This window comes from Austrofundulus limnaeus, unplaced genomic scaffold (assembly GCF_001266775.1).
Source record: "Austrofundulus limnaeus strain Quisiro unplaced genomic scaffold, Austrofundulus_limnaeus-1.0 Scaffold1355, whole genome shotgun sequence".
In the NCBI taxonomy this organism is placed as follows: Eukaryota; Metazoa; Chordata; class Actinopteri; order Cyprinodontiformes; family Rivulidae; genus Austrofundulus; species Austrofundulus limnaeus.
In genome coordinates, this window is record NW_013953757.1 from 42,211 (window position 1) to 52,912 (window position 10,702).

The 10,702-nt window shown below is 43.7% G+C and overlaps 1 protein-coding gene across 1 annotated transcript in view; it reads right to left on the minus strand.

The window, feature by feature from the left end:
* nova2 (NOVA alternative splicing regulator 2) overlaps nucleotides 1–10,702 on the minus strand; it is a gene marked incomplete at its 5' end in the record, with an annotated part of 28,495 nt that overhangs the window by 12,365 nt on the left and 5,428 nt on the right. Inside the window, 1 exon segment of the mRNA XM_014031970.1 lies at nucleotides 9,646–9,812. Coding sequence (XP_013887424.1) covers nucleotides 9,646–9,812 — 167 coding nt within the window.

Genomic DNA, 10,702 nt, shown 5'->3' on the forward strand with positions numbered 1-10,702 from the left:
TATATATATATATACTTTTCTGTTGGGCCATTTGGGTCGAAGGTTACTCTCCAGTGTTGAGAGTGTGGTTCTGATCTTTCTCCCCATGAGAAGTTCTGCTGGACTAACTCCTGTTGTGGAGCATGGAGTCGATCTGGAGGACATGAGAGCTGCTCTCTCTGCATGACCATTTCCTTGTGGACGGTGAGGACTAGATGTCATGCGTTTAAAATCCAACTCACTTGCCTGCAGCTGAAATTCTGCACTGGAAAATTGGGGCCCATTGTCGCTCACAATTTCATCTGGGATTCCAAACCTAGCAAAGGTTGTTTGGAGTCTCTGGATTACTTGGCTTGTAGTTGTGGATGGCAAGTGTAAAATCTCCAAAAACCGCGAGTAATAATCTGATATGGTGAGATAGCTGTTCTTCTTATGTTCGCAGATGTCGACACCAATTCTTCTCCATGGGCGGTCGGACAAAGGAGTGGAAATCACTGGTTCTTTCTGTTGTGTTTGTTTCTGTTCTTGACAGATCTGACATTGAGTCACAGCTTTACTGAGGTCACCAGAGAAACCAGGCCACCAAACATGAATTGGCTCTCTCTCTATAGTTAGTGAGCCCCTGATGGCCATCATGTATTCTGTTGAGGATCTCACCTTTCTGTGACTCTGGGACAACAATCCTCTACAACCTCTTATGACCAAGCCATCAGCTTCTGAAAGTTCATTTTTTACTTTCATGTATGCTCTGATCTTCATCGGCACTTTTGCAATGTACTCTGGCCACCCGTTTCTGATATGTTTGATGATATCCTGAAGCTCTGCATCAGCTGCCGTGGCTATACGAAGACTTTCCATCCGTGATGGTGATGCATGGATGCCTTGGATTACAGCAGCTACATAACTGTCCATCTCTGTGTGCACGTCACTCTGTTCTTTGTCATGTGACAGTGGGCTTCGAGACAGAGCATCAGCGACAAGTGTTTTTCCTGGTACATATACTGCTTCAGGTTTGTATCTCATAAGTCTCATGAGAAGACGCTGACACCTCAAAGGGAAAGTTGTCAATGCTCTGATTATTTACTAATGGCACCAGTGGTTTGCGACCAGTTTCCAACCTGAACTGATCTAGACCACAAAGATATTTGTCAAACTTCTCACAAGCCCACTAGCCAGATTTTTTTTTTTTTATCTGTGCATAGCCTGTTTCAGCATCTAAGAGGTGCCTGGAGCAGTATGCGACTGGCCTCCATTCTTCTCCATGAAACTGGAGCAGCACTGCTCCCAGTCCATAACTGCTTGCATCTGCTGAAACTGCTGTAGGTTTTGTGATGTCATACAAGGCAAGGACCGGAGCTGTATTCAGCATGTGTTTTATTTTTTCAAAGGCTGACTGCTGCGCAGGGCCCCAGGTCCAGATGTTTTTACTCCTCAAGAGTTCATACAAGGGTAGCCCTACTGTGGTAAGGGAGGCAACAAACCTCCCGAGGTAGTTTACCATTCCCAGCTCCTTTACATGTTCAGGTGGTGGCAGTAGCTGAATAGCTTCCACCTTCTCTGGGTCTGGCCTGACCCCTTGTTGATCGATGACGTGTCCAAGGAAGCGCAGCTGCTCTTTCCAAAAAAGCATTTGTCCTTGTTCAGTTTGAGACCAGCCAATTTGATGCGCTGTAGCACCTTTTCTAGCCGGTCGTCGTGTTGGTCTTTTGTTGCTCCATACACCAGAATATCATCCATGAAAACTTCTACACCATCTAGCCCCTCCAATGTTGCCTGCATCTTTGGTTGGAAAATCTCACGTGTGCTGGTAATGTCAAACGGTAACCTCTTATTGTTATCTCATCTGGAGTGGGCAATGTGTAGCGCTCCCTTTTCACTGATTTATTTAATTTAGTCAGGTCAACACAGATCCGGGCTGAGCTCTTTTTAAGAACGGGGACCATAAGAGCACACCATTCAGTAGGTTGTGTAACTCTTTTAATGACACCATTAAGCTCCATTCTTTCCAGCTCTTCTTTAACTTTCTGCACCAGTGTCGATTTTAAACTCAACTTGAGTTTCATCAACTTTCAGCTATACAGTCCATGCTTCACTTTTCTCATTATCACACACAGAACCTAAGAAATATGAGGTTGGTTTGTCTTTGGCCTCTCTGAGCTCATTTACTGATTTTCTGTTGCGACACACTCTGGCCCTTTTTTATGACATTTGTGACACACAGCTTTCTTTGCAGGACACATATAATTTCTAGAAAGTTCTTTTCCACATTTATCTTCATTTTTTATCTCCTTGCTGCTTACTGTGTTGTGGTTTCCAATGGATGTACTTGTTTTTATGGTGGACCTCCTCCACTGATCTCCCCGAGTCACCCTGTAGGCTCACCTGAGCAGTTACCTCTTCATATTGTCCGACGGTCTGTATCGTTTCCACCAAGGTCAGATCCACCATGAGCTGCAGGTGGCGGGAGAGTCCTTTATCCTGTACGCCGACAACAACACGGTCTCGGATGTTCTCCTCCCTGGATGCGCCTAACGCGCAGGTTTCTGATAGGTCATACAGCGCTCAGATAAAACTCTCAGCCTTTTCTCCCTGCCGCTGAACACGCTGGTGAAAACAGGCTCTCTCGTGGATTATATTTCTCCGGGGGAAGAAATATTCATTGAACTTCACCATAACGACAGAAAAATCATCACGGTCTTCTTCTCAAGCGAACATGAACGACTGATAAATCTTCTCTGCTTCGTTGCCCATAGCATAAATCAGACATCTGCACTGGTCCATCATCTTTATCCAGTTTCGTGGCGATCCTGCAGCGCTCAAACCTCCGTTTCCAATCGGGCCATTCTGTCGGCTTTTCAAAGGAAAAGTTCTCTGGTGGGTTAAATTTCGCCGTTTGTGGTGCTACTGCTCCGCCGGTCACAACTTCTGGGTGAAGTAGCCGTCCGAGTCACTTCTGACACCATGTAGAATGAACGAGCTTTAGTTTGTCTTTCAACTCAGCTTTATTAATGGCTGGAAACATACGGACCACAACTTAGTATTTACAGAACAACCCCGCAACACAACACGTTTTCACGCTACCCCGAGGCTTGGGTTGTAAACGTACTGATGCCGTAAAATGTCAACAACTGCTGTAAACTGCCATAACCACAGTAACCGTGTTCTACATATATGTGACCCATCACATTGAAACGAGGATTAAGTCCAAAAGTGGTATATGGAGAAATAGGCAAATATAGTGTTTTGACTAAAATATTAACAAAAAATGCATTTTGTCAAAACATAATGAATAAAAGCCTTATCAATGTATCATTTGAATGAACTGTCTGAAATATAATCATAAAACAAAATTTTGAAGCACTTTTTTGAGCAGTAGCAACAGAAAAACAGATTTTGAGGAAAAATGCCTTAAAATTTTGAGATTTTCCCTGTGAGCTAGCAAAGTTTTGTTTCTTTTTAGCTGGGAAATCTCAATATTCAATAAAATTTGAGGTTTCCTCTTTAAAGGGACGTCAAAATTTTCTCATTAAAATTACATAAAATTAGGATTCAGACCAAATATTTATGTATTATTGTAAACAACAAGACAAATTAAGTCATATATATGGATTTAATTAAGATATCAGAATGATCCAGGTGTCAAAATGTAGCTTTTAAAGCCAAGAATCTGAAAATGTAATTAGGTCATTTTGACCAAATTTGACTTAATCCTCATTTCCAAATGATGGGTCACATTCGACAATATTTTCAACCTGTTCAGTTTTTTTCTATTTTCTGTGATGTTTGTTTAAACTATTACATCACAGTATTAATAATGGAACTTCTAAATAAGGTCTACAACTACAGTTTGGTGGTCTTCATTCTCCTCTGGTTCTGGATCAGACGTCTTCCCTGGTTCACATCTTTTAATTTAATGGACATAAAGAGTTTCTGCGCAGCTATATAGCCGTAAACCCCTCTATCAAACTGGAATGAACCTGTCTGGAAACTAAAGGTGGGCAGGGTGTGAAGCACCTCCTTTGGATTTAAAGAGACAGCCTCAAAACGAGTTGATCTGAGATGCTCAGAAAAGGGGCGGGGCTTGTGGAGTTACAATAAGGAGGAATTCAGACCAAAGCATTGCAGAGCCCAGCTGAAGGATTTAAATGTGAGAAAAGAATTTAAAAACAGGATGTCTACTTTAATACCTCAGCTTCAGCTTCTTTAGTTTGTATTTTAACAAGCAAAAAGTTTCTCGTTTCTAAAAGAAGTTGATTAGTTTAAAAAAACATGCATCAAATATTAAAAATGTTTCAGTGTTTTTTTGCTCTAAACCCTCAGAAACATAAAGTTTACATCCGGAATCTCAGGTGTAACGGTTCGTTTTGGATAATAAAACAAACACAAACGATAACAAAGTGAAGAACTAAAAGCCGTCATTAAGATCTCGTCTCATATCAGGTCTGGCTGGATTTGTGCAGGAATTCCTTCAGCTCATAATTTATCTGCTGGGCTGGTTTGATTCCCGCTCCGTGGCCTTGAAGCGGGGCATGTGGTCTGTTGGCAGCGTTGTTGCTGTTTTTCTTCCCCTCAGCAGCTGAAGCTGTCTGACACTCTGCAGCTGTCGGCTAACCAGAGTCCAGTTCTGCTTTAAGCTGTGGCTCCTCCACTCATCCAGCCGAGATCTCCTTTCTGACTCCTCATCATCCGTCTTCATGTCACCATCATCTTCAACACTTTGTTTCTCTCCTGAGCTGTGACTCCTCGTCTCGTTGGACCCAACACATCAGCTTCCTGTGCTTCCCGGCTCACGTGGCGCTGCGGGTCACCTCCAGCACCATGTGCTCCGACAGGACGGCCACATTTTCCCACAACTGCAGCGTCTGCGCTGCAGCCGACACCATTTATCTGTCAGAGGCACACATGTCCGAGGGAGGTGTGGAGGGTTTTTCTCTTCTGACATCCATTCATCAGATCAAAGTGACGTTAGTCACACTTTAAAAACAGTCTGAGCTGACAAACAGTCTGCTGACTTTAGTCTGCAGGATCTTTGGTTTGGAAGAAAGCTTTCTCTGTATTTCTTCAACACAAAATAACTTTAAAACAGACCTAAAAACAGGAATGCATTTTGCCCTCCACTTTTTAAAGGTTAGAGTTTAAAATCCTCAGTGTCGTTTAAGTCAAACTTTGTAAATAATCAGTTGTGAGCACCAGCCCACTAAAGCACAAATCCGCTAATTGTGGACCTAAATATTTCGTTTGCGCTTTAGCGGTCTTACTAATTTTTATAATTCATAWRYVRATTTGCGCTTTCTAAAATTAAAATGCAGTACCACTAATAACTAATTATCTACCAGTCATCATTATCTTGAACTATGACTGTCAATGAATCACAACACACGTGATCTATACAACAGCACCCCTCCAAGATAAACACACTTATTGTGAAGGTATACATCCTGCTGACTGTTGCTTTGGGTCACGGTTCTCATTTCCCACAATGCTTTGTGTCTGCTTACGTAGCAGGAAGGTAATGTTTAGAACTCCATGTCCCAGCTAAAACAGTTAACGTTTGTAATCCATACTAAAATTTTGTATGTATTAATTATTTTAATTTACAATCGGAGCTCCTTTTTAAAAAAAAAAGTTTAAACGCTGGAGCTCGATACTTGACGTAATTGGTCGAAGCAATCGGCCAACAGGGTTAGAGATGCAGAAATGATTTAAAGATGTTGTGCTGACGAAGACTGACATTTAGCGGTCAACTGGAGCAACTACATGGAAAACTTTAAAATCCACGCTCTTATTTTGAAGTGAAGATAGTTTCCTGTGCTCCGTGCTTTCGTTTCCCGTCACAAACTGGGGCGGCTGTGGTAGAGTGGTTAGGGGAGTCGTCCTGGAACTGGAAGGTCGCTGGTTCGATCCCCGTCCAGTCGACTCAGTCGTTGTGTCCTTGGGCAAGACACCTTACCCGCCTTGCCTACTGATGGTGGTCAGAGGGTCCGGTGGCGCCTGTGCATGGCAGCCTCGCCTCTGTCAGTGTGCCCCAGGGCAGTTGTGGCTACAATTGTAGTTTGCCATCATCAGTGTGTGAATGTGTGTGTGCATGGGTGAATGTTAAAGCACTTTGAGTGTCCTGGATGGATAGAATGGCGCTATATAAGTACAGACCATTTACCATTTACCAAATTAAATCTGTCGTGTACCCAGAATGCATCACTTCAATTTTCCAATAAACAGTTTTAAAATGACTTTATTGCTGCTTCTTTAATGAAAAATCTACAACAAACAAAAGAAAAAGACAAAGAAGCAGCCGCACTAGTAATCCTCAACAACTTTTTAATTTTTACACCAGGAGCCAAAGGTCTGTTTCAGGAAATCACATCCCTTAGCAATCGGTGCTTGTAGGATTGAGCTGTACAAGGATTCATACACCGCTAGTTGGCAGTGTTGGGCTTATATTGTACATGAATTCTTACCAGTTAACAAGTGTCAAATTGAACTTGCACTTTAAAATTAGCTTCTACTAGTTTTTCTGTGGCATAAGCGCTTTAGAAATTGCAGAGCTAATTTTTGGTTTAGTGCTGCCCACCACTGTAAACAATCATAACACAGTATCAAATGAAACTGTTGTTAATTAAGACCTGCGAGGCGCCAAAAAGCCCGAGGAGCATAACATTGTAAAAATATCATTGTATTTTTGTATAGAAAAATCACCAAAACAAGTCTGTTTGGATGATAAAACTCTGAATGACTCAGTTCTTTTTCCTTTTCCAAAGAAATCTTTGTAACTTTTGACTTTATTATTTTTAATAAAATGATCAAGTTTAAACAGGATTCCCACACCTTGGTCAACATCAAATTCAAGAACCTTTCAAGGACTTTCCAGTACCAATTTCCTCAAATTCAAGAACCATGTGCAATGGCAATTACCTACTGCTACTAATAAACAGGTTTAATATTACGTAATTCAATAAAAAAAATTCATTGAATTTTTTCAGATTCAAAAACTTTCAAGGATTTCAAGGACCCATGGGAACCCTGTTTGAATGCGTCTTTGAGAGAGGTGGGGAGTATCAGGAGATGGGGGTCTCAGTAAGGAAAGGGGGGCTTTTAGTAAAACAGGATGGGAACCTGTGATTAAAAGACATATTTAAAGTACTTGAAAAAATAACTAAGTAAAAATTATAAATATAATAAATATACCTTAACAGAAAAGTACCTGCTCATAATAATTGAGAAAGTAAAAGTGCTTTTACACACATACTCTGATGAGTAAAATGAAATGCTGCAGTTACTAAACCAATTAACCAGTTTACATAACTAGTTTAAATAAATAATCACTTCATAAACAACTCTTCATGATGAGCTCGGTCATATTTAAATTTGTAACGAGGTGTTAAATCTTAAAGTAAGAAAACATTATTGATACAATTACAAATCACCTCTGGATTTTACAGACTATTGAGGATGACTCTCTGCTACTACCACACCAGATTTCAGCTGAATATCTGTAAAACTGTTGGAGTTGTGGCCATTTGTGTGTTTAAGGCCCGCTGTCTGCGGCGGCCATCTTGAATTAGGAGATATTTGGCTAAAAAAGCGTAGCTAACCATCAGCTGCTGTCGGCTACTAGCACAGCAGATTTGAACATCAGTAGATTTTACACACAGATGCTGGAGTTAGAATAAATCTTATTTATGAGAAACTGAGATGTAAACATTTATATTCAGCTATTTTTAATTAAACACCTTCTTAAGTTTCACTGTAAAAATAAACATTACAGAGAGCTGAAGCCTCGCAGCTTGTTTTGAAACAAACATTTAACTTTTTATTTAATAATTTTTTTTCTGCTGTTCGGCAGCATTTACGAGGTTATTTTAGTGTGTGTGTGTGTGTGTGTGTGTACTATGTGTGTGTTTAGTTGCCCCTCTGATGGATTATATTTAGCCTGAAGAGCAACAGGGGGATTCGCCCTCTGTTCTCCGAGCGGACGTATCAGCAGCTATTAGCCGCCCGTCTCCCTGCAGCTTCTCACATCAGCTAAAACACGATTACTCAGCTGTCACTCATCTCAGCCTCCAGCACTCAGGATTATCGTGCAAAATGAAAACTACTGTTCACACATGCAGCAAAAACAAACTTTCTAATCATTGAACTTGGATGCAGAGCAGCAGGGTGGAGTGGAGTAACACAATCTGCCCACTGACACTAATTAACACGTCCTGTTTTATTCCTGTGAAACATTACTTTATGTTTTAGCTTTAAAGAGCCTCTGACAAATAAAAACACATTTTCATTCATCTGAGGTTTCTTTAGATTATTCTGAAGAGTTGGAGTTCAGTTTGTGGACTTGGAGAAGGCGTTCGACCGTGTCCCAAGGGGGGCCTTGTGGGGGGTTCTCCGGGAGTATGGGGTACCGGGCATTCTGATACGGGCTGTCAGGTCCTTGTACGACCGGTGTCAGAGTCTGGTCCGCATTGCCGGCAGTAAGTCGGGCTCGTTTCTGGTGAGAGTTGGACTCCGCCAAGGCTGCCCTTTGTCACCGATTCTGTTCATTACTTTCATGGACAGAATTTCTAGGCGCAGCCGAGGTGTTGAGGGGATCCGTTTTGGTGGTCTTAGGATCACATCTCTGCTTTTTGCGGATGATGTGGTCCTGTTGGCTTCATCGGAACGAGATCTGCAGCTCTCGCTGGAGCGGTTCACGGCCGAGTGCGAAGCGGCCGGGATGAAGCTCAGTGCCTCCAAATCCGAGGCCATGGTCTTGAGCCGGAAAAGGGCAGAGTGCCTTCTCCGGGTCAGGGGGGTCGTCCTGTCTCAAGTGGAGGAGTTTAAGTATCTGGGGATCTTGTTCATGAATGGGGGAAGAACGGAGCGGGAGATCGACAGGCGGATTGGCGCAGCGTCTGCTGTAAAGCGGGCGCTGTACCGGTCCGTCGTGGTGAAGAGAGAGCTGAGTCAGAAAGCGAAGCTCTCGATTTACCGGTCGATCTACGTTCCTACCCTCATCTATGGTCATGAGCTTTGGGTCATGACCAAAAGAACGAGGTCCCGGATACAAGCGGCCGAAATGGGTTTCCTCCGCAGGGTGGCTGGGCTCTCCCTTAGAGATAGGGTGAGAAGCTCGGTCATCCAGGAGGGACTCAGAGTAGAGCCGCTGCTCCTCCACGTCCAGAGGAGCCAGTTGAGGTGGCTCGGGCATCTGGTAAGGATGCCTCCTGGACGCCTCCCTGGTGTGGTGTTCCGGGCACGTCCCACCGGGAGGAGGCCCCGAGGAAGACCCAGGACACGCTGGAGGGACTATGTCTCTCGGCTGGCCTGGGAACGCCTTGGAGTTCCCCCGGAGGAGCTGGAAGAAGTGGCTGGGGAGAGGGAGGTCTGGGCCTCCCTTCTGAAGCTGCTGCCCCCGCGACCCGACCCCGGATAGGTGGAAGAAAATGGATGGATGGATGGATGGATGGATGGATGGATGGATGGATGGATGGAAGGATGGATGGATGGATGCATGGATGGATGGGGTTGGAGTTCAGATGTTATTGTTTCAGGGAGTTCCACTGGTCACTTCCTGTTTCACTTCGACTGCACCAAGTAAACTATTCATATTTATGACAAGAAGCACCTGCTTTACTCTTCAAACAGCAACAAATTCTTTAACAGAACAGAAGAGAAGAGAACGGGACGGACCTGTTTGACCCGGTCCGGGTTGACGGTGGTCTGCGGCTGCAGGATGCTGACCGGTTCTGTCTTCTGGGTGCTCTGAGGCATCTCCCTCACCTTCTCAGCGATGAAGTCATGAACGCCGTTCAGAGCTTCCACCGTCCCCTGGATCAGACACACCCGCTCTGTCGTGCCTAAACACAAACACACACACACACACACACATTAAAGCCAAGCTATGACAAACTGAAGAAAATCCTAATTAAAAATAAATAAATAATATAAACGACACATTACAATTAATAACTCAGTGTAATGTTAGAAACAGTGTTTCTGTGTGAGTAAAACTGGAGCACAAACAGAGTTCTGGAGTCATCGGACCATCAAACAAAGAGAATCCAGGCCAAATCCTCTGAGTGTGTCATCAGAACAGAAGTGAAATTAAACCGTTTCAAACTTTATTCTGACTCATTAATTCTCCTCGTCTCCTTTTGTCTCATTTGTTTTGATCTCTCTCCATCCTTTCCCCTGGACTCCGTCTGTTCCAGGCTTATCGCGGCCCGGCAGCGCGTCACTCTCCGCTTCCTGCCCCCCTCCCTTTCCCCTGCGCCTTTAGCCGGGCCCGGCTCGGCTCGGCTCGACTTGGCCCAGCTGGGCCCTCTGAGGGTTCACTCAGAATCAGTCCAGTTACAGATAAATCAGAGCAGCGCTGCCAAAGAGAGGTTTCAGAGCCTGAGAGCAGCAGAGGCTAAATATAACCGGAGCCGGGGCTACCTGTCTGTTCTGGACCCTCATGAAGCTCGTTAGCATTACAGCGTTATTAACATCCATTCCTATTTTTACAGTTTGGTGACAACAGTGACAAACAGCCTCTGCTGACAGCCGTCAAATGCTTCTGTTGGCTCCAGCGAGCGTGATGACAAGCTCGACAAATCGTGTTAGTTTAAACACGAAAATGAGTCGTCACACGTAGCATCATGCTAACGTGTTGCTGTTCAGCTTCTCTCTGCTTTATTCAGCTTTTATAGACAAGCTTTACCATTAAAGTGAGTGTGTGTGTGTGTGTGTGTGTGTGTGTGTGTGT